The sequence below is a fragment of the Anguilla anguilla genome, chromosome 3, assembly GCF_013347855.1.
Source record: "Anguilla anguilla isolate fAngAng1 chromosome 3, fAngAng1.pri, whole genome shotgun sequence".
NCBI lineage: Eukaryota > Metazoa > Chordata > Actinopteri > Anguilliformes > Anguillidae > Anguilla > Anguilla anguilla.
In genome coordinates, this window is record NC_049203.1 from 57,462,575 (window position 1) to 57,485,282 (window position 22,708).

Sequence of the window (22,708 nt, forward strand, 5' to 3'; positions counted from 1 at the left end):
GAAATGATAAAAGGCTGAAAAAAAATGCCCAATTTTCTTCTGCTGAAGCTGTATCACAAGTATGCATTGAATACATTTATAACCATTATTTTGCATGGATTACTTGTTTTTAAGGTATGAATAACTTTTGGTTTCCCTTTTAATTTTACAAAAAGAATGAGATTATTATCCCTATTTTAACCCAGAAATTTCAGTGACATGTGAAAATGACACCTCAGTAAAAGGTGGCCATTTTGGGTGATCATTGATCATTTATTTCTCAGTAACTACTTGGGATCTGGAGCTCTTGCTTCAGTCTTTACAGATAGTTAAGGAATATACATATTGAAAATAAAGGGATGGTGAGGAACAGGCCCAACAGCCTGGTCCATTTCCCATGGAATGAATCGTGCAATAGCCTTGATTATTGTATAAACGTTTACTGTTTCATAAAAAGCATATTTAAACATGTATTCAACACATATAAAACATGAGAACATCAACATTTCTAAACATTAAAAACCTCGATGCAGGCAACTACACTCCAGAATAAGAGTCGTGCCATTTGTAGTATGGGATACAATTTAATTAAAATAATAAATTAAAATGTCTTTTAAAAAAAGAATTAGTTTATTCACAATATTTGCCATTCAGAAAAATAAAATGAGCATATTGAGTGACCTCTTCATAAGACACCATAAAGATGTGCACAGTGTAATTAATACAAGCTGTTATCAAAAGGTATCCTCCCCAAGGTAACAGCTTGGTTTGCACACAAGTTTGGTCCTGTCACAAAGAAAAGCTGCTTTGAACCCGTCTACTTGCCTGGTTTCACCTCCACACATTTTAAATACTGTTCAACCACCTTGAAAATAATAATTCCAACTTATTGCTTAAACTATTACCCAAACAGATCATGAAGACTGGACTGATTTGTGCAGTCCCAGTAGCTGCCTGCAATGTTTAATCATTGCCAGGAATTGGCCTGAAGTGGCACGAGTGGATGGTTTTTAGAAAATGAATATTCCATACATCAGGAAGGTACGCGGTTGTGCAGGGGAAGCGAGCAGGCGTGTCAGCCACTCTCAGTGGACTGCAGGTGCACAGCACATTCCACACAGCTTTACGTCATGCTGCACTCACATCCTGCACATCCAAGTCCAGCCTGAAAGACTAACTTCCCAATGAAAAAAAAAAAAAAAAAAAACACTGCAAGGTGATGCAGCTGCACTGAGATGGTGCCAGCACAGTAGACATGGGTACTAGGTTTTAATTCAGGCTTTACCTGGTATATACCGATACACTTAGGCTACATCGTTTAAATAAATAACAAAAAAGCAATGAACATGTGAAACAAATTAACTTTATGTACAAAAACACATCTTAAAAAAAGAAAACTGAAATAAACTTGTAGCAATGTCTAAATCTGATTATTTAACAACCAGTGCAGTGTGGCATGATATAGTGCTTTTCAAAATGATGCTTAGCCTGTATTTCTTCTAACCACTTTTAAATAGGGACCTAAAATATGAATTGCAGCATATGCCAATAACCAACTCAATACAGTTATATTGTGTACGGATTAGTGATCGACAGTGCTCACTTCTCCTTCCCCCTCCTCTAAAACAGCCCTAAACCATAACTCTTCTGACGCACTTATCTGTTACTGCCCTCTGTCATCCTCCACAAACATCCCTGTGCATTCCAAGGCAGAGCTGAAAGCTTATAAAAACAAACAATACTTTAAAAAACTAAATAAAAATTCTGTGGAATACGACAATCTGGCTGTCTGGGTCTATTAAGAACCTTGGGTGTTGGCTTTTCATAAATGAGGGTTTGCCAAGTTATATCCCTGTTTGACCTTCAATCCATGTTGTCTTTCAAACGCACTCAGTAGTGCAGTACAGATTGCTGAAAAGTCTAAGGTTTGACAGTCCTGTCTTGATCGGACCCCTGCTCAGTGGCAGTGCCTTGCCCCAATATTAAGAAATACGAGTCACATTTGCTGCTTTGAATGAGATCAAAAGTACAGAAAGTCCTGTGTAATTCAGCTGTGGTCCCCTTCCCTCCCCAAAATCTTTGCCATGGGACAGATATCCTGGGGGTGGGGTGGGGGGCAGGTCAGCCGATGCCCAGCTCAGTGCTAGAGCCCACCATCGGAGGCAGAGCCCCTCCTCGTGATTCCTCGGAGGGGACTGTGGGACACCGAGCTCCTCGTCCGCCAGCGAACTGTCACGAAAACAGTGGACATGGGTTCAGTGGGATAGGTTCTCTCAGACTACACAAGTGTGTGAGGCAGAAAAGGGTTACTAATATTTTTACATAAAATTCACTCATTCTAGCAAATGGACACACTTTCAGTTGACAGCCACAAAACAATGGGATATTAACGTGTTATGTGCAGCAGACAGAAACCCAGTGTCTGCCACAGTGTCATAACATCTGATACAAAAATTGTGAAGGCCCATTCTAAAATGCTTGTGGTGACACAAGCAGTCACACCAATTGTGACTTATGCTCAAAATAGGCTAGAGAATGACAGCCCCCCTCCAAAAGGCCCAGAGTACTCCCATGGCCAATGTCCATCACGTTGAAAAGCCACTCTCCAAACACCCTTACCTTTCCCAAGACTGGCCGGCAGCGTGGAGCTTCTCAACGGGGGGTTGTTGGCGCCTGGGACCTCTTCCCCCCTGGCCCGCGATCTCTCTCCTTGAGCGGATGAGGGCCCGTCGTGCCAGTCATTGAGCGCCCTCTGGAAGGAGTGGGCAAGGCAGGTGGTCATGTCTTTGGCCCGCTCAGCCCGGCTGCACCAGAACACCCGGCACTGCAGCTGCTGCCCGTGCTGCTTGCAGATGTAGAGGAAGACGTTGGGGCGGGCGGAGTCTGCGGCGCAGTACGCGATGTCCTGCAGGTACGTCTTGGTCAGCTGCCGGCCCGTGCTGATCTCCTTCACCTCCACGTAGCGCGGACGCACCACCAGGGCGTGCTCCTTCCTCAGCTTGCCCGGAGCACCGTCCAGCAGACGGCTGATGGCGTCTTGGGCCTGGTCCCGGTCCAGGGAAAAGATTTTTGCCGTGCCCAAGTAGTGCACCTTGAAGAGTGGGTCGCCGTGGGACAGGCTTTCGGTGCGGTCGCGGCGGAAGTGGCGCCGAATCACGGCAGGAGAGTTCTTCAGCGTCTGCATCAGGTGAAATGTGCCCGGAGACATGGTCGGCTCAGGTCAGTACAGTACGGGATTCCTATCCTGTACAGTTGCTTGGTCTCCCTGCTTTTCACTCGTATCCAGCCTCCCACACAGTTGCATTCACTTGCCAGACCTGTGATAAGAAGCAACAGGGATTCCATTAGCCCAGCAAACTACCCTAAAAGCTAAAATTCTGTTAGACCAAGTCCTACAGAAAACAGAGGTGTAAAATATACTTATTGTGTACAAAAAGGACCACAATATGCAGGCACAGTGATGCACACAAGAGAGTAAACATGAGTATTCTCTTGATTGCCAGCGTATCTCAACAACGTAGATCATACATTAGTTAGTTTGAGCAAAATTTTACAAATATTAATTCCATTACCATACCACTCAATATGAAAATAGCAGGCTAGAACACCCCAGCACTGGATTTGAAACGGCTCTTGTACAGCATTCCCCCCCACCTTTCTGCTGGACTGGAGCCTACTCAGATGTGAGTTTACGGTTTATTTTGATGATTGTTCATTATGGAGCTGTGGCCATAGCGGGAAGTTTAAGGCATACGTTTCAGTGTTTCTGCTGCTCCAAAGGGCAAAGGAACTAGCGCACTGACCTGTCAAGGCCCCTGCAGACTGAGTGAGGAATTTGATGGACTATGAGTGACGGCTGACTCAGAAAATTCAACCAGTGAGCCATGTCATTCTTTATTGAACGAGAAGTGAAATGGCAAAACCAGCTTCATTGGAATGGATGCAATTACCCATTGAATAACTATTCAAAATGAGTACTGCTATTCCAAGCCACAAAGGTCTTGTGAATTCCATGATTTTGTCTAGCATGCACATTAACTACAGAACTACCGAGACTCGAGGCATTGTGTGCTAAACAGGATTACTGAAGGTGGCACATAAGCAGGCAGTTCCTAATGGAAAAAGACAGCGTGAGTGACGTTCGTCACCTGAGGATCTGTTACCGCCATGACGTGTTTGTGGGGAATATTGGTTTTCTGCCATCCATAAATATAGCACAGAGTCATAAAATATTAACTAGGCAGTCTGTACCTTCTATTGCCTAAGATTACTTTCCCTGCCATAGCTGGTAACTCATGGGGAATGTATGTGCCAAAGGAAGAGTGAGGTAGTCCTACAGCAGGAAGGCACCATTGGGCATTTTTAATAAAAATCCAACCACAATGACTGAAACTATGTAATCACTGCGATAGTCTGTACAGAATATTTGTCCTGTGTATTTGTCAGTAACAATCTGGAGTGGAGTGCCATGAAATGCCTGTTGATTGGTGGGCTTCACTGACTAGAGTTTAGCACCCCTGTACAACTCCTAAGCAGCCTTCCGAGGCATTAAACACTCTACACAATTGTGATTTCAACACAGTAACCAGAAGAGAGTCTCGAAAATTAATGTCAAGAAAAAAATAAAAGCAATGAAACTGAATTAAAAAAAGCTTTGAGCTTATAAGGGTGCTGTCCTATGCCACTTCCGTGAATAACAGCTGTATTCAATGTTAATCTTCCTTTGTCATGCTTTCCTGAAAACATTTCTGGTACATGGTGTGATTTTTGGGAAAAAACCCATTGTTCAGGACAGGTTTTCCCCTTTCTTTTTCTAGGTCCATTATTTCATTATTCACCCTGCCTCAGATCTTGCTTTGGCTCAGTACCACCGACTGTTTCTGCGATGGTCCCCATTGTTACATGACATCACCTCTCAGGAAACAGCCCCCCCCCCACCCCCCCCACCCCCAACTGTTCTTTCCCTCAAGACAATAGCATGCACAGCATACACACAGACATACCAAGAAACATATAGTGAAAGCCCATCTTAAATGGATAGATTTTATCTCACTATATAAACATCCATCCCTCCTATTCCAAATCAGCGACTATTTTTCAACCACAGATACCATCAGAGAGCAAGAGAGAACCATTGTTGCAGTACGGACATAGGCCACACGTTTTGTCACAAACTATCAAAAACCAGAGGAAACAAATGGTTCTCAAACTCACAATACTTTTGGCATATATAAGTATTCCTTTCAGAAGCAGAAAAGGACCACTGAATCTGTGCACCCAGGAGCACTGTTATGTACCCAGGACTAGCCGTCCAAGCAGCTAGCATAGTTTTAGGTCAGTTAATGTTTAGAGAATATATTTAGATAGCCAATACCAGATAACTAACGCAATCTTGAAATATAATTCAAAGAATCCAAACATTTCCTTAATGAAATTAAAATGTGTGCTATGCACTGTTGGGAAGCCCCACAAACTATACAACATGACAAACCAATTGTCCATTAGTGACTCAATAGAAGGCCAATAGAATAAAATGGCAAGCAGATACAAACAATGCTTTAATGACTGTGACCGACTGACTGGAGTAAAGAGCTAGATTACCTTCCCATATGCACAAGGCTATCATCAGCCTCTGGAAGTAGGACCTATGTGTTGTGCACCACAGTTACAGCACACACAAAAATTCTGAAGACACCACCATTATCCCCACGAATTACAGCAGCAATTCCAAGTAAACATAAAGCAACACTGCTTCGTTATTGCATACTCTGTATATTAATTACAGGTAGGCCTATAAAAACCTGTTTGAAATAAATGTTAACTTAGGAAAAATTACTGCACTACCTTCACTCAAAATTTACTGAATGGAAAGGGATTACCAGCTTTGCATAATCAAGTTGCCATTTTGAAAAGTATTCTAAATTAAGTGCTGCTGTTCCAGAGTATTTGGGAACTACAAATTTTGGCAAGCAATTTAGATGGCCACAGGACAACCAGCAATCTTGAAACAATCCTATTTGCGTTTGCTTGCGCACATGCAAAGAACAAATCCACCATTCCGCTCACACGTCAGAAATACACATGGTTCTTAGTTATAAAGGCATCTTCCATCATTGATGATCATTAGGATGTGGATACACAGAACTGTGGTATCCTCCTTTGGCACCGAAGAGTGAAATTAAATGGCATCCAGCTCTATTTTAGGCAACGGTTTCCCCTTGGCAAGCATGAGCTGCCGATCCCAGGCCAGGACCGCGTATCCGACAGAATAATACATTAAAGAAATGTGCTTCGTTGGGAGTGTAGAATTTCAAGTTGTTTTTTTACAGGTATTGCGCATCCACTGCGTAAAAACCATTTTTTCTGGAAATCGTTTTTTAAATACTAAGCTTTAAAACAGTTTGCATGTTAGCAGTCCAGCTATCCAGCTATCGATACTTCGTTTGGCAAGGTCGTTTCGTACATCCACAGTCCACAGCCACACATTTCCCTGGTAGTTAACGTGGTGTATTGATGTCAAATTCAGCTAAATTGTTTTGGAAGTAGACTTACAACTCGGTATAGTCTACATAGTACACAAGTCGAGATTCGGGGACAATCCAACCAGATAAAATGTTTTAATGCAAGATAACCTATACTGCCCAATACTGACGCCGAGCTTTAGACGTACATATTCTTCAAATTAGAACACCGTTGGAACAGTTATGTTGTAAAAGTCTCCCAAACAGACAAATAATTACCAAAAGTGCTTTGTTTTACCTTCACGTCGTTTCATGCAAACGGTGCGTTTCAGCAAGCGTCCGAATGAATGCCTTCAGTGGTTGAACAGGTTGAGTTGTCTACACAGTTCACTCGCAGTTTGAAAGTGCAACAGAATCCCCTTTCTCTTAAAACCACGACGTTCAACCTCAAGTCGCCGAGTTCGTGTGACACTGTACAAATTCGAGTAATTTTTACGAATTCATCTCATGTTATGTGCCAGATGTTAGCGGCTTTTTAAAAGAAACAATACAGTTTACGGCGCCACGTCGCAAGTAGCCAGAATGTTTCCTCCTTTCCTAAACTTGCGCGTTGCTCAGTACTTGGATGAAACCTGTCTCCTAATCTTTGAATAGCTTGAGACCACGCCGCTTTTGTGCACTTTGGGCGCGCCCCCAAGACATGCAGGAGAACGAGCTTCTTTCTGTAAGCGCGTGCGTGCGTTCTGGGAACAGAAGGCGCTTTTAGTTTTTCCTGCAAGAGAAGCTGCAAGGCGATGATAGGCTATTTCAAGGCAGAGGGAGGTGAATGACTGAAAGTTGCCATGTAAATTTAGTTTACAGCAAGTCGAGATAACATCAAGTGAAAATGTCTGAAAACAAAAACACGGAAACTTAACACCTCTATGTATTGTTTATCAATGTATACCCATTGTCGGGAAATATAGGGAGCGGTGTGTAGCTAGAGCTTCTTAAATCGTGAACAGGGTGGAATTTTACTGAAGACATAAGTTAGTGAATTTTTATTTATTTTATTTTTTTAATTTTTCGTCTTACTGTTTCTGCAAAGACTAAACCGGTGATAGTTGTTTTTAACACAGTTAATTACCTGATTTTTTTTTAAGTTTATAGCTGCGACATGAAAAAGCATTACTGTTCCATGAGAATGACCTGAAATCAATTTTACTTAAAGAGGCGGTGTTGAGATTGCATAACAGCATCTGGCACTAATTGAGCATACTCATTTTGAGAAAACATCGAATATAATTTCTAAACTTGAACTTCAGAAATGCTTGTGAAAAAGGCATTCAAAATGTGTGTGTTCAACTGGGAGAACAGTGTGTTCAGTGTAATCTGGATTCCATTCAGGAACTGCTAGGGTCTTGTTGTTGCACCCTTAACCAACAAATTATCCAGAGGCATAATAGTGCAATTGTTCATAAACAATGATGCAACATAACTACCAAGCACCCTCTCCTGAAAGTACATTGTGGCACCTCATTGAGTTGTGGTCTCTGCAAGTCTTCAACACAAATCAATTAAAATCTTTTTGTATTTTTGTAATAGCATGAAGTTTGCCATATCTTTGGCACTAGGCCAGAGGGAGGGGATGGTTATGCAGTTTTTTTCATGTTTTGTTTAAAATTATAGTACTCCATTCATCTGATTTGTTTTCTTAGACTTTAAACTCAGAAGAAAACCCAAAAATGAAAACATATTTATCTGTCGTAATGATCACTGAATATATATGTATTGCTATGCCACTGCATTGCTTGTTTTTTAATTGAAACTTTTTGTATGTACTGCTGCAATCTTGGTTAGGTCACTTGTGAAAAAGAGACGTTATCTTAAGGAGACATCCTGTTAAATACAGAATAAACACATTAGAGTCCATTTTAAGGTCTGTGATAGGGAAAGTGACATATTAAATGAGCATATACACAAGCAGCATCATCATAGTCAAACTGTGATATTAAGGTGAAGATCATAATTATAATGGTATAATTACAATTCAGTGCTACACACAAAGGCATAAACTAAAACTACTGCTGTATAAGGAGCATGTGGGAATAGGAGACTGCTGTACAGTGACCTAGGTCATGAACTAAACGTTGTTTCTAGAGTAAATACAAACCAGCCCCAATGTATTGACTAACTAAAGAAATGAATGAATAAATCATAGTACAAATTTAAGATTATGAGACCACATGATGAGCAGCCCATTGTTTCTGGACTGTAGACCAGGTGTGTAGCTTACAAAGTACCAGTGCCAATACAAACAACTGACTATAATACAGTCTAATTCTGAAAATAGCTACAGATAATAGTCAGAACTTTAAAAGGATGTCTTAAATTTCTTTGAAAGACTATAGGACTGTAAATTACAACAGAAAGAAACACCAGTGATTTGACATAGATTTATAATCCCTCAAATAAATTTAAGACACCCTTTTAAAGTTCTGACTAACTATTATCTGTAGCTATTTTCAGAATTTAATTTTAAAAGTGAGTGGTAGTTTGGTCAGGGGCACATGCAGCTGTAAAAACAATCAATCCAGTTTGTGTTAAATTAAATTTTAATAACAACAAAGGCAACTCTGCTGATTGAAACCACAATTCTTATGCTAATTGAAATGTGAACAAGACTTGCCATTCCTTGATTGGAAAGAATAATGAGGAACTTGTTTCTCCAGAACAAACTACAATCAATCCCTGCCTTGATCAACACAAAGTACATCATTTCGCAGCCATTTATTACATGTTGCCAATAGCTTTCTACTTTTCCAAATCAGTAGCTCATTATGTGCAACAGACTTTCAGCTGCAGATGCCTCCTGGCTGTCAGCCAAATAGCCAGCTTTGAACATCAGAGTTCTTACTGTAAACGCCCATTTAAAAAAAAACTTCTTCAGGATGTGTTTATGCTGTTAGAATTCTGTGTGCTTGTCCTACGTGCCGACCCTGCAGTCAGCCTATGGATTGTTTATGAAGGAAAACAATGAGAAGGGTTTCTTTTTTACTCCAGTCAAATAAATGCTCATTTAACGGTTTACGGTTAGAGGCTGACATATCAAAGCAAGTTCTAAAATAGTCATGGATGGTGCACTGTTATTTTGGGGCCATCTGGGGCCATCTGTATCCTTACGTTTTTTTACAGAGTTTGTACATGTTCAGTTGCATTTAAAGGGAGCAAGTGCTTGGTTCAAGAACACAACAAGTTCCTTTGCAAGAGTCATGTTCACTGGCATATGGCTATTATATAATGCTGTGGTAAGCTTGAAATGTTAAATTTTTAGAACCAATCATAGTGACATTGGCAGCGGTTTAAACCTATTGTTTATGATTAAAGATGTGGATACAAAGCAATACAAAACATAAGGAATCTGCACAATCAAAGTAATCATTTTAATATATAAACATACAGAAGATATAAATAAAAAAACAAAACATTCTCATTATATTAAGTTTAGAGTTAAGATGGGGGCTTTTTTGTTGAGAGTTAAAATGAGGGCTTTTTTAAACCGTGAAAACGTTTAAGTTCCTAACCCACAGCAGGAGGATTTGGTATTTGTCTTTTAGAGATCATTTAGCTTAGTAACCTGTCAATGGCGCGTCCGTTTAGCGCACTACCAATCAGAAGAAAATTTGAACTGCCAATCAGAACGGGCACATCGCGTCAGATTACCAGCTCTCATGTTTAGAAATGAAATGTTTTACATGAAAATACATTTTGATTTTACGGCTATCACATTTGTAAAAGAGTTAGTAGGCCTATAGATCTTTAAATTGGTTTTACACTTGCAATGCAAAAATATGTTTCCAGCTTCTAAATTAGTTTTCCCCTTAGATATTTTCATGGTTCGTTCAGTGTTTCAACAACCTCAACTCCAGAGTCCACTGGCCTCGGTGAGTCACATGGCGTTCACTGTCTGTGTCTGGATCGGGGCAGAGTCTGTGAACTATATTACTGAGGTTCATTTTCTCATCCTGAGATGGCACTCTGACGTGCTGTCGTTTTTTTTCCAAATATGGTGAAAAGAAAGCTGCTGAACCTGAATATCTGACAAGCCTTAAATAATGGAGAGGAAATAGTTGAAGCTTGTTACGTCAGCACCACGATGACCTAACTTCTGTGCAGTCTCCAGAGCAGATGAAACGGTGGTGCGGTTTTTATTTAGCATGGTCAAATTATTTCAGCGTGCGGTGTCTGCCAAGCATACGTCATGGCGCAGCGCCAGAATCTTGGAGTTCGTGATAGTGCCGTTTTTAAATAGGTGGTTTTTACAGATAAGGGAGAGCCGGACAAAATGTAAAATGTAACACGGACTTTGTATGTTAATGCATCGAGCTTGAACGACGTATTTCACGTTAAAGACGCGTAATTTCCATTTCTTTGTCTCTAACGCACGGCGGGATATTTCTGGAGATATTGCCAAAAGTCTGTTTTGGCAACATGCAAGCGATTTTTTATATTTTTATTTTTTACCGGAAGTATTTTTTCCATGTGTGTGTATGTCAAGGAATCAAAATGCATGTAATCGTAAATAGACGTTTACTTACAGATCGCATTGTTTTGATATAGCATGCTAGCATCCTGGGGTTGCTGGCCAGGCAAAACTGCACCCTCCCCCCACCCCTGCGGGGTCAAACCGAACGGGGTTGTTAGCCTGTTGTCAGTAGATATTATTAATTAACCAATTGACTGGATTTGTTCAGCTCAGACTTGATCTTCGTAAATTTCTTTAACTCAACTTTAACTTTAGGCATTGTGATGACATGTGACATCGACTGATGCAGCTGTTTGGATTGAACAGACAGAAGATGGGAACCGGAGAATAAATGTAGTCTTGTGATAGCCAAGATAAAAGATATAAATGAAATTTAAAAATAAATTAAAGACTGTTTGTATCATACAACATGGAATTGTATTGAATTTCCTTACTTTGTGTTAACTTTTAAAGCTATTATGACTGTTGTACTCCGCGCCGCGTTAGTTTTTACCCCAACCTCCCCAGGGTTAAATGTCACATTTCACTCTCGGTACTTTCTGTATTTTTTCATTAAAAACGATTAATATATTTATAGTAATATTTTCAGAATTGAGCCAAATACGAAAACCGTTAGCCTAGTTATTTCCCCGCTCTTCCCTAATGTTAAAATCTATGTGATTGTTAGGTTGTAGACATTACTGTGACGTGTGTCTGATGGTGTTGGTGTTACAAAGTTACTGCAGATTCCACTTCCTATTTCTCTCATTCAAGCAACAACCTTATATTCAGATATGATGTTCCAAACTGCAGTGTATTAAGCATCATGTACCCATCCATTCATCCATTATCTATACCTGCTTATCCTGGATGGATGCTGGAGCATGCATTGTGCGAGAGGCAGGAATACACCCTGGACAGGCCGCCAGTCTATCGATTCAAACCCAGGACCATCTTGCTGTGAGACGACTGTGCTACTCACTGCACCACTCTGCCATCCTATCATGTATGCAGTAGATTGAAATTTGAAATAAACAGAATTATACGATTGAGTACATGCTTTCATATACATATACAAATGGCCAAAGTTAAGACTTCTCTGTGCTAACATCAATTTCACTATAATCATAATCACAGGCCAGATCATAAATAAAGGATATACCTCTTGTGTGGGCATTTCACAGTTAGAATAATTTAGCCCATATTATTTCACAAAATAATGAACTGAGACTGCAAGAATACATTGGATATTTGCATTGATCCAGTCTGATGTTTTGGATGTAGTACAACCCACCCCAACCCTTCTTTACTCATGAGCTGCCACTTCATTCGTGGCTGGTGTGTAGTTCTAAAAATCATATGACGGTATCCTTCTATGTTATGATGTACTATGAAATTTATATTACAGTAAGATGAATGAAAAAGGATTCGGTAAGTTTGAGCAAGCTAGTGTACTTTAAATTGTCCATTGTATAGCCTCATTTTGATTTTTGTTTTTGGGAGTAACTTGCCCGCCTTTTAATTTTTGGAAGCATTTTTTTAGATTCTGACATGCATACAACACATTAAAAGAGTGGCAATGTGTGAATGTTCTGGTTGTACAGGTCATCAACCTGAATTGCTTCAGTTTTCGGTTCTGCCAATGGATAGTGTAAGCTTATGTGCGTCATCCCACCTAAGCATATAAACTTGCCACTGAAATAATATTCAAAATTGATGTTTTTTATTTGGGAACTTATAAAACGTATAATTTTAACTAGGTGTATGGATCTGTTGTCTTTAGAGCCTAGCTGGCATTTACGTCAATAGCCACTGAATTCACACCTTAACGATGGAAATAAATGTACGAAGTCAACCACCTTAGCAGCAGTAAAAATACTAAGACTTCATTTATTCAGGGTCCACTGACATCATAGACCAAACAGGAAAAGGGGGTGGTTTCCTGCACCAATCACTACATGTGATGGAGATCTGTCTGTGAAATGATGATGTCATGGCCTCTTCACAGTGCCAGAAAGGACACGTCGCATATAGCATACTTGCAGCTGTTCTGAGCTTCTGAATAAAGACTTTTATTCAGTAACTAGCTGATCTTAAACTTGTGGTTTGCTCCTAGAGTAGCCTTGAACAAACATCAATTAGTGTTTAGGTTTAGCAGAAACTAAACGGTGATATTATGTTTCCCCCAGATATAGGCCTATAGTCTTTTCAAATTAATGACTCGAATTAATGACTTGAAGGCGATTCTATGACAACTTGTATACAAATGAACGTACATTTTAGCACCCATAATCCGTTTTTTAACGGTGATATTATGTTTCCCCCATATATAGGCCTATAGTCTTTTCAAATTAATGACTCGAATTAATGACTTGAAGGCGAATTTTATGACAACTTGTATACAAATGAAAGTACATTTTAGCACCCACAATCCGTTTCACATGCCTGCTGCGACTATAGATGTAACTTTCCAACCTAGTGGACTTCTGTACAATGGTTGTATATTTGTAAAACAATAAAGTTTTTTCCTAAGGATCGTGCGCATAAGTCAGTGCACTGAACCAGAGGTGCAGATTGAAAAGGCTGCCTATATGGGTTAATAAATGAAGGAGTCGTTACTCGGAATTCGGAGTTCTCCTCCCTGACCGAAAATGGCCTATTTTTAGACTACGGTCGCCATTTTTGTGGGCATAGCTCGTTGTGCTGGAGTCGGCCTCGACGACAGTAGCCCCCACCCCCACATTTCCTCCCCACCCACCGTGAGTCGCTATGTCCAGTTTTCTGAACAGACTCGTTGGAGCTATTTTTAGCCAAACGTACCGACCCTTTCTATTTATAGGCCAACATAACCGATTCTACTTTAAAACACTATTCTTTGTTGCATTGTGGTTTCGTAAATGTTATAAGTATGCATATTATATATTTTACAGAAGGTGTAACATGGACCCTGTAATGGCCAGAAAATAAAGAGCTTAAATCTAAACATTTTTTATTAGGTTACAGATTAAATGTTCTGCAAGTGGCTGGTTTCACTGGGTATGCTGAGGGAATTCACAGTATTTATTTATTCCATTTCTCTGAAATTAGACCTTTTGGACATTCTAATCCCTGACCTCGCGCACGTTTAAGCACAGAATATTCGCCGCGCCCTTCCCTGAATTAATTACCTTTCTAACGAAAGTTGGGCTTGGTTAAGCAATTTGACAGGAACGCATATAAGTTTTTTATTTTTATTTTTTTAAATCGTGTAGGCTAGCTCACCGTTTTTAAATTCATGTTTACTAGAATAATACATCACGAATGAAGACTAATGATGCTACATATGTCAGATCAATACGCGAGGATACGCATTTCGAAGGCCAAAAAAACTTTTTTATTTTTTATTTTACGCAAGCACAGAGGTAACTTTATTTTTCCTATAAAATTGTATTCTCTTTCTCAGATGTCCTTATTGTCTGTATCATTACTTACTTGGAGATTCAACATGACTAAGGTCCCATTCGGGCGAATGCTTTACGAGTTATTTCTGGCAACAGTACAAATAGTGCATGATTCTATGTGCGTCATTGCAGCCTCTTACAAAAAAGTCCAGAAGATGTTGAAACGTGTGATTCATAAATTATGAATAGAATTTGGGCTCCGGCAGTGCAAACGAGAGGATAGGAAATAGCCTACACTGTACACAGGAGCATTGGTTCATCCAATGGTTATAGGACAGTTACGTCTGTTCACTGTACCAACGAAGTACAAATACAAATCAGTGTACACTGATCTTCGATGGTAATACTTACTGTGGGTACTATATGTTCAAAATTCTACAGTAGAAGTGTTCCATATACCCTGTTTTTGAAGTGATTTGCCCCACGTGAGTTATTATATTAGTATTACATTACAGTGTAAGTGTGGGTGCAGGCTTTTGTTCCAACCAAGCAGTTACACACCTGATTCTACTAATCCAGGTCCTTAGTAAAGACTCCAAAGGTTGATTAGTAGAATCGGGTGTGTAACTGCTTGATTGGAACAAAAGCCTGCACCCACACCGGCCCTTTCTGGCCCGAGTTGAGAACCACTGCTCTTCAGTATGCAAAAATGGGCAGGGTTTCTGCTGTTCTGACTGCAGTGGGTAGCTCAGTCCACCACCAGGGGGATATAATAGACTGGAGACATGACCTGGAAGAGCAGGACATTTGAATTGGGGGGGGGGGGGGGGGTGTCACCCAGAGGTAGCAGAACAGAGAGGTCTGGTGGGTGTGTAGGGTCTGATGAACTTTTAACGATATAACACAGGAGCCCCAAAGGCTAGTACCAAGGGTTTGAATTTGATGCAAGCCGATGTAGGTTGCCAGTGGAAAAAGATGAGAAGGGGGGTAACACAGCTGAGTCTGAGGACATTGTAGATCAGATGAGCAGCATCATTCTGGATAAGTTGCAGAGATCTGATGACGGAGGCAGGGAGGCCAGCAAGCCAAGTACATCTGACTGCAGGATGTGGGAGAGGCAGGGTTGGATGTCAATGGGTGGGATTTGACAGCTAACCCCACCCATCAACATGTGCAACTGGTTAAAAACACTTCCACCTTCTCAAACTCTGCATTGGATTAGGGGGTAGGATGTCTAAGGGTTGGGTTTCACAACAAGCCCTGCCTTCCTGCAGCCTGCCATCCATTGCCTCTCAAGAAGGGGCAGATGATCCAGATGTTGTACAGGAAGAATCTGCCTGGCCAACAACTGCCATGGTGTTCTCAGAGAGGGACAGTTTGCAGTCCAGTGCCAATGAGTGAGTTATTTGTCATTCAGCTTGAGATAACCTGCAGGCAAGCTGAGATGTGTGCCGAGACCAATGTATAGAGGGGGGACAGAGAGAAACAGTTGTGCATAATCAGCGTAGGAATGATAAGTTATGGTCATAGGGGGAGAGGGCAGAGTTAAGAGACCAAAGACTGAAACCTGAATTATTTGAAGCCAAATATGTATTTAATATCCATTCACACTGATGACACTTGAATCTAATTGCTTGCTGTGAAATACTCTGAAACCAGTCATAAGAAAACATTGTGTCTGATTTCACATTCACTTCTAAAGCAGGGCAGGAGTAGTTGTGTCCGAGTTTGATGATATTGTGTGCCTGTGCAGCACATAATTATAACATAAAACAAACTCAATTGAGAAGTATTGAAAAAGAAATGGTGGATACAGTGGATAACCAAATAATAATTATCAGATTATGCATCTGACGTCGCAACTGGCGTAATTCTGTGAGGTGGCAAAATTGGATTTTGTATCTACCGTTCAGCGGGTGCTCTCAATTCAAAACGTCATTAATTCTTTCAATAGTTTCCTCGGCTTTGACGTAGCCCTTTCTTCAAGCAACTCTTCCATGTTTGCACATGTGACCAAGCGCACACAACTGAGCCTATATCTGGCGAGCGCAACAATTCGGAAGGGATCCCCATAGGTTTCTATTGGCGTCGCATCTTCGCAAATTAAATAGGTTAATAAAAGGGTTTCACTGTGCCGTAGGTTTAGCGCTCATTTCACGTAACGGACTACATTGTAAATAGAACCCTATAATTTTCATTTGGTGTAGTCGAAACGGCATATAAAATGGATTTCACGATTCGCGCTGCCATGCCCGAAGACTGCAAAGACATATCTCGGATGATTATGGTGAGCTGACTCCTGACCTTGTATGGCACAGCCTGGCACGTGTCGAGCTAATACACCCATGATCACAGCCCTATTAATATAATGTCGCTCGTTAAAGACACCGAATTGTTGAATAACGCTTGGTAGATAAGCAGCTAGCTTAGTGTGACATTGATGGTACTGCTTAATCTTACCAGAACAAGGCTTGCCAGGCGAAGGTTTATTTTGTAGCGACGTTGTGGGAGCCATTCGACTATTTTTAGCATGTAGCCTGAGACAACATCCTCACTAATCATAAGAGTCCATGTAGGCCTGTAACTAGCCAGCTGTTGTTTCAGATTTTACCTATTTGAACGTTAACTAGCTAGCTACTTTCCATTAAACTCCAGCATAACTTCCAAGCGAATTAACTGGCTACAGATTACATTGTAGGCTAACGTTAGCTATATAAAAAGCGTTTTATTGATTGGCAAATGCAAATAGTGTACGGCTATTTTTTCAGCGATGACGTTTAGCTGTGCACTTTACCTTGTTAGATGGTTAGCAGTTCATTGATACGTAGTCATTACAGGAAAAGGACCATGCACTGTAATAACAACACAATGTATCGTTTTGTCACAGGAGTTGGCAACGTACGAAAAAATTCCGGACCAAGTGAAAATTACTCAAAGAGGTAGAAAGCATGCTTTGCTTTTTTTTTCTTTTTTTCTTTTTTTTTTTTTACGAAGGCCTGAAATGATCTCTTGCTTATGATATTCACCTCTATTATTTTGTATTAATTTCAATTGCTTATGATGTTGCAGCTGTTAAAGAAACCAACATTTTAAGCAGGTATGAATTAAGGATATGTATTATCACGTCTAATCCAAAGATCAAATTCAGAAATGGTAATACAAGTCGAACCCTGTATCTTCCCCATTCAGATTATTCATCTGTGCATTCTGCTCGGTGAACAGAGAAAACGCAGTGATACACAGCAAGGCATTGCATTCAAAGAGTTTACAAAACGCAGCAGCACGGAAAAGGCTGGCTACAGCCAGCAATAAGACGTGCTATCAAAAGGCTATCAGTTCCCTGTCCTGTCCCATTCCCTGTCCTGTCAAAATGTCAGTGTGGTTATTGACCTTTTGTTAAATTAGCAGGTTATGGATTATGTATGAATTTTGTGTTCCAGTATCTATGCATTGTGATTATATAGTTACGCCCAGTTCCATGTCTGCCCATTTCTTTTTTGGTCCAGACCTTGAACAGGATGGGTTCTCCAGAAACCCATTCTTCCAATGCATTATTGCTGAGGTACCAGAGCAGCACAGACCAAAAGAAGGTAAGAACAATTATCTTCATTCAGTTAAAAGCCGTGATTGCCCACATGTTCACTTTGTCCAGTTGTCCTGGAATCCATGAATTTGCCCACACATTTTAAGTGTTCATTTTTCTCTTTCTCAATTTATAATAATAATAATAATAATAATAATAATAATAATAAACTTTTTTTATATAGTACCTTTCAAAACCAATTTAAATCAGAGAGGCTGAAGAGTTCTGTAGACAATCTATGATGATATTGTGGTCAATTGTATCAAGTGCTGCACTGGTATTTAAAATGACCAGGACAGAGACTTTATTTGCATCACTGCTAAGACTGTGAAGTTCTTAGATCATTGACTATATTTATAATTCTAATGACAGAACTGGAGGTACTGTTAAAAATATTCTGAAGAGATGTAGTTGGATTTACAGCCGATGGAGGATTTTCTTTCAGCTACAAGGTTCTGGAACAGATATGCTTAGAAAATGACTCATAGTTGTCTTCATCTTACAAGGTTGACAGCAGAGGGCAGTAGAGTTTGTGATGATACTAGCTCTGATGGTCACAATCCTGTGAAAAAGTTTTGCAACTCTTATATTTTGCAGTAGAAGCTTGCCTGAGAAAATCAGGAGCACGGGGCAGGGTTTAGTAGTTGACCAACAGTGGAGAACAAAATTCTTGAGTTTCCACAACTCTCAGCAATAATCCAAGAGAAATATTTCTTCCTTGCAGATCGTACAGCATTATAGGTAATTAACAGAATGTTAGGATGCACCTCATTTCTGGTTTTTCCAACATATTTTCTTTTTAGTTTTGAGTGGTGCAACTTTGTAAAGCACTGTAGCAAAGTTGTTGTTAAAGACATCGACTATTTCGCCTGCAGAGTTTCCCCAGGCTAACTGGGTCAACTGAGTTTAGAAGCCTAGAGAGCTTATGTTCTGCTGCTGCATCTCAGTGGTGTTTTTGAGTGTATGCACCTGCGGGCACCTAGGTACATTTAAAAGAACATCAAAGAAAATGCAGAAAAGGTCAGAAGTGGTAATATCAGACACCATGACATTATCAATGTTTAACTCTTCGGATATTACCAGATCAAGTATATTGCCATGTTTGGTGAGTAGCCTCATTTTCATTTAAATGTTGAGTTAAGTCTAGTCTGTCAAGTAATCTCAGAAACACTGTCCCCTTTGAGTCTGTGTTGTCATTTTCATGGATGTTAATATCTTGCATAATGTTATAATAAGCACTTCTGGGTCAGCCTTGAGGGCAAGGGCAAGATAATCAAAGGACAAAAATTTCCCAAGATCAACCTCTATGCAAATAAAGTGATCTGCCCGAATGGTCGCTATACCACCTCCCCTAACATTTTGTCTGACAGACTGGAAACAATTCACGTGTCTGCATTGTGAGAGCGTCTGGAGTAAGCTGCATATTAAAACCTGCCTTATTTCATTTGTTTCTGTGCAGGCCATGCAAAGGTGGGATATGCCCTTTATTTTTATACCTACAGCACATTAAAAGGGAGGTCAGTGTATATGGAGGACCTGTATGTAATGGCTGAATTCAGAGGTCAGTTAAAAGAGTGTGTGTGTGGGTGCAGGGGTGTTTGTTTTTATGTAAGTGTGGAAATCTAATGTTACAGAAAACAGTCCTGTTGTAAATTGCCACCTTTAAGTGCACAGGTACAGAATAGTCTAACACTTTCTTCAAACATAGTGCAACACTCTTAGTCCTAGTCCAAGGTGGTAGTGGTAAACTCATACCATATTAAGTGGAACAGAATTGATCGAGTGAGCCTGAACAGTTTAAAGTGAAATTGTAAATATTGTAATTGAGAGGACTGGGAATCATTAATGTTTTTCAAGTGTTCTTGAGACTTGTGGTTGGCTGTACCAGTCATTCTCCTTTATCTACGTTGTGATGCATAGGCTTCTTATCTGATCACATCTTGTTTTATGCTACAAGTTGTTGAAGTAAGGAATAACATCTGAATTGGGAAGCTCATGGTTGTGTTTGTTTTTTACTTCAAGGAAAGGGTATTGGGAAGGCGCTCATGAGCAAAGTTGCCCAGGTGAGTGACATACTGCTGCAGTGCTACATTGTAGTTTGAAATCCGGTCATAGAGAAAAGCGTAGATTCACAAATATAAGACCGCACATTAACCAGTGGCTCAAAGTGTGAGCTTTGAGAGCTGGAGCATAATTCATATATGCTCCAGGTCATAATTCATATTGGCTAACTTTCTCTTAATGGAACCATATTGTTAAATAAAGAGTTTTTAAAAATGATATTGATATGCATTCACTTTGTGTTTGTTGTCACAGTTGGGGTTAGCAGCTGGCTGCAACCAACTTAGCTTCACTGTCCTGAACTGGAACAAGCCATCCATGGACTTCTACCTGAGCCAAGGTTGCTGGGACATCACCTCGGACTCAGGTTACCACTGCATGCGCTGCGAGGGGGCCGCATTGGAGAGCCTAGCAGAGGGAAACCCAAAAAAATGAGCACACCCTCTGTACTGATCACTTGTTGCAGAGATGGAAGGACAGTGCAAGCAGGGTTATATAGTAACAGGGTTTTGCCAGTTTTAACTTGCATTTTGTGTAAATAGACCTGCAACACTTTCCCGCTCCTCAGAAAAATGTATCGTCATAGCATTCTCCCTAAGCTTGAAAACCCAATACCTTAACCAAAGATTCTAATAATTTTTGATGTAAAATAATATGATATAAAAATATCAAAGCACAATACTCAGAGAGGAGTATAACTGGAAAAGTGAACTTTCAGGTATTTTTCAAACTTCCAAGTTTTGTCACATATAAGCCACAGATGGCTGACTAAACCCTTGGGAATTTAGGGGGTGTAGTGCATGAGTGCTATTACAATAAGATATTAATCTATTGACAATACAGCTATGTACAATACAGTTTTAAATTTCAGAAATAAATGAGATGAAAGGTGTGCTCATGCACAGATACCACACAAAATATTGATACTGATAAACCTTTGGATGTTCCAAAACAGATGAAGTGATAAAAACTGAAGTCATCACTTATATTACCTGATGAGAATTTTAAGGAACTGGTGGTAAAATTCAGTTTGGGAAGCATGGCACCCAAAAGTATTGGAGGACCTCTGATGAGCAGGGAAACATGAGAGTGAGGGGAAAGTGCTCAGGCAAATTCTGGATAAAATGGTCTATAAAGTACATTTGAGAGACCAGTTCGTGAGCTTGTCCTGGTATATGCAGAAAGACTGTTTATGCCTAGTGAACATTACACTATTTTAGCCAGGATTTTGTAGTCGCAGACTAATTTTCAAGGTCTTAAGAGAATCTCAACAAAAATCCCCAGTCTTTGCTTCATCGGTGCGCGAGCCCGTGACCAACAGTCTTGTAATGTGACGTGGTCAGAGACTCACCCCATCCAGTCGTAAGCCCATCTGCGACTCCTGCGAGAATATCAAACTGGTTTGATTTTATCTAAAGTCTTTAGGCATGGTTCGTGTAGTGTGTGATACGCAAACAGAGCACACTGAGATCTAGTTTATTACCATCATGAATCCTGTAGTGTGTGACCCCCTGTAATTACCAGTCTTTGTAAGTCGTGTAGTGTGACCGTTTCTAGGATGAAAATACCAGTGATGTTTAGGGCAGACAGTCGTGAAGTGTGACATGCTCTACGTTGTTAGGATTTTAAAAGTTGTGTAATGTGCACTAGGCATTACCGTGCTTCTGTGTAACTAAATTTTTTAAATTTATATCTTCATGGAATATCGTTTGTGCACTTTAGACCCTTTAGAAGCCCTTTGTATTTGAACACTTCACAAATGTGTAGCTCATGATTAGGGTATCTTTATGTTACTATTGGGTCCAGAACAAGTAACATGTTAAAGTACAATGTTAGTAAATTTACAGTACATGTTCATTAGGAGGATGTGAAATGATGTATGTGCTAGCTACAATAAATGGATGTTTACCAAAACTTTTGTATTTGGAATAGAGATTTTGGGTTCTCTCTCTCTCTCTCTCTCTCTCTCTCTCTCTCTCTCCATCTCTCTCTCTCTCTCTCTCTTTCTCTCTGTGTCATATGAAACCTGTGTTAGGCCTTATCTGTGCAATAATGTTATCAATGAATTGATACTTTTTTATTTTACTTTTGTGTAAGTGCTGTGACAAAATTTTTTCAGTTTAAGACATTCTATTAAAGCTGAAGGGCAATCCATACAGTATTTGTTTGTGCTGCTTTCACTGTCACATCTTCCCAATCCAGCAACATCTTTAGTCATTGCTTTGCAAGGTTGTTCCTGTAACAGCATGAGCCACTTCTTTCTGAGGAAGAGAATCACAGGGCTAACGGGAATCTCTACTGTCAGTTGATTTTTGTGTAATGTTGTGTGTTGACTATGGATACTGTAGTATTTTTTTACTCTTACTGATGCAACAAAAAATACTTTTCATAACAAATTATTTTGTAATGTACCACAAGTCTATACACACTCAATTTAGGAAATTAGAATATTTCAGTGTTTAAACTAACCTGTTTCAACAGTGGCATTTGAACCATGGCTGTGTGCCGTTTGCACTAAAAAGCCATGAAGCTAACACAGTGGACATTAAATGGTTGATACTTTCAGGGTGTGAACTCTTACTGCTGAACAGTTAGCAAGGTGTCAGTATCCTGGTTGTTACAATTCTTCACCTCAAAATGGGTATATTGGTGGTTTATTTCTAAATGTGTTTCAACCAATGCAAATTGTACTATTGTATGTCACTTTTCATGCTAAGTAAATCTAGCATTAAGTGCGTTC

General features: G+C 40.0%; 2 protein-coding genes across 3 annotated transcripts; one reads left to right on the forward strand and one right to left on the reverse strand.

Annotated features, from left to right (window-relative positions):
- Positions 1 to 228: 228 nt before the first annotated feature.
- si:dkey-19b23.8 lies at positions 229 to 11,226 on the reverse strand. Of its 2 annotated transcripts, none has more exons than XM_035411303.1 (3): positions 11,018 to 11,226; positions 2,599 to 3,296; positions 229 to 2,208 (listed from the first exon to the last, which is right to left on the reverse strand). In XM_035411303.1, exons 2-3 carry the CDS (start codon positions 3,185 to 3,187, stop codon positions 2,123 to 2,125), a joined length of 675 nt encoding a protein of 224 aa, XP_035267194.1. In that variant the 5' UTR covers positions 3,188 to 3,296; positions 11,018 to 11,226; the 3' UTR covers positions 229 to 2,122. The 2 variants fall into 2 exon arrangements, with proteins under 2 accessions (XP_035267194.1, XP_035267193.1); XM_035411302.1 differs by lacking the exon at positions 11,018 to 11,226 and adding an exon at positions 6,739 to 7,174.
- Positions 11,227 to 16,249: 5,023 nt separating this feature from the next.
- On the forward strand, positions 16,250 to 22,124 carry LOC118222411 (diamine acetyltransferase 2-like). The gene is made up of 6 exons (XM_035407993.1): positions 16,250 to 16,611; positions 17,212 to 17,263; positions 17,831 to 17,914; positions 19,367 to 19,468; positions 19,930 to 19,970; positions 20,224 to 22,124. The coding sequence occupies exons 1-6, from the start codon at positions 16,549 to 16,551 to the stop codon at positions 20,401 to 20,403; spliced, it is 522 nt and encodes a 173-aa protein (XP_035263884.1). The 5' UTR covers positions 16,250 to 16,548; the 3' UTR covers positions 20,404 to 22,124.
- Positions 22,125 to 22,708: the final 584 nt, after the last annotated feature.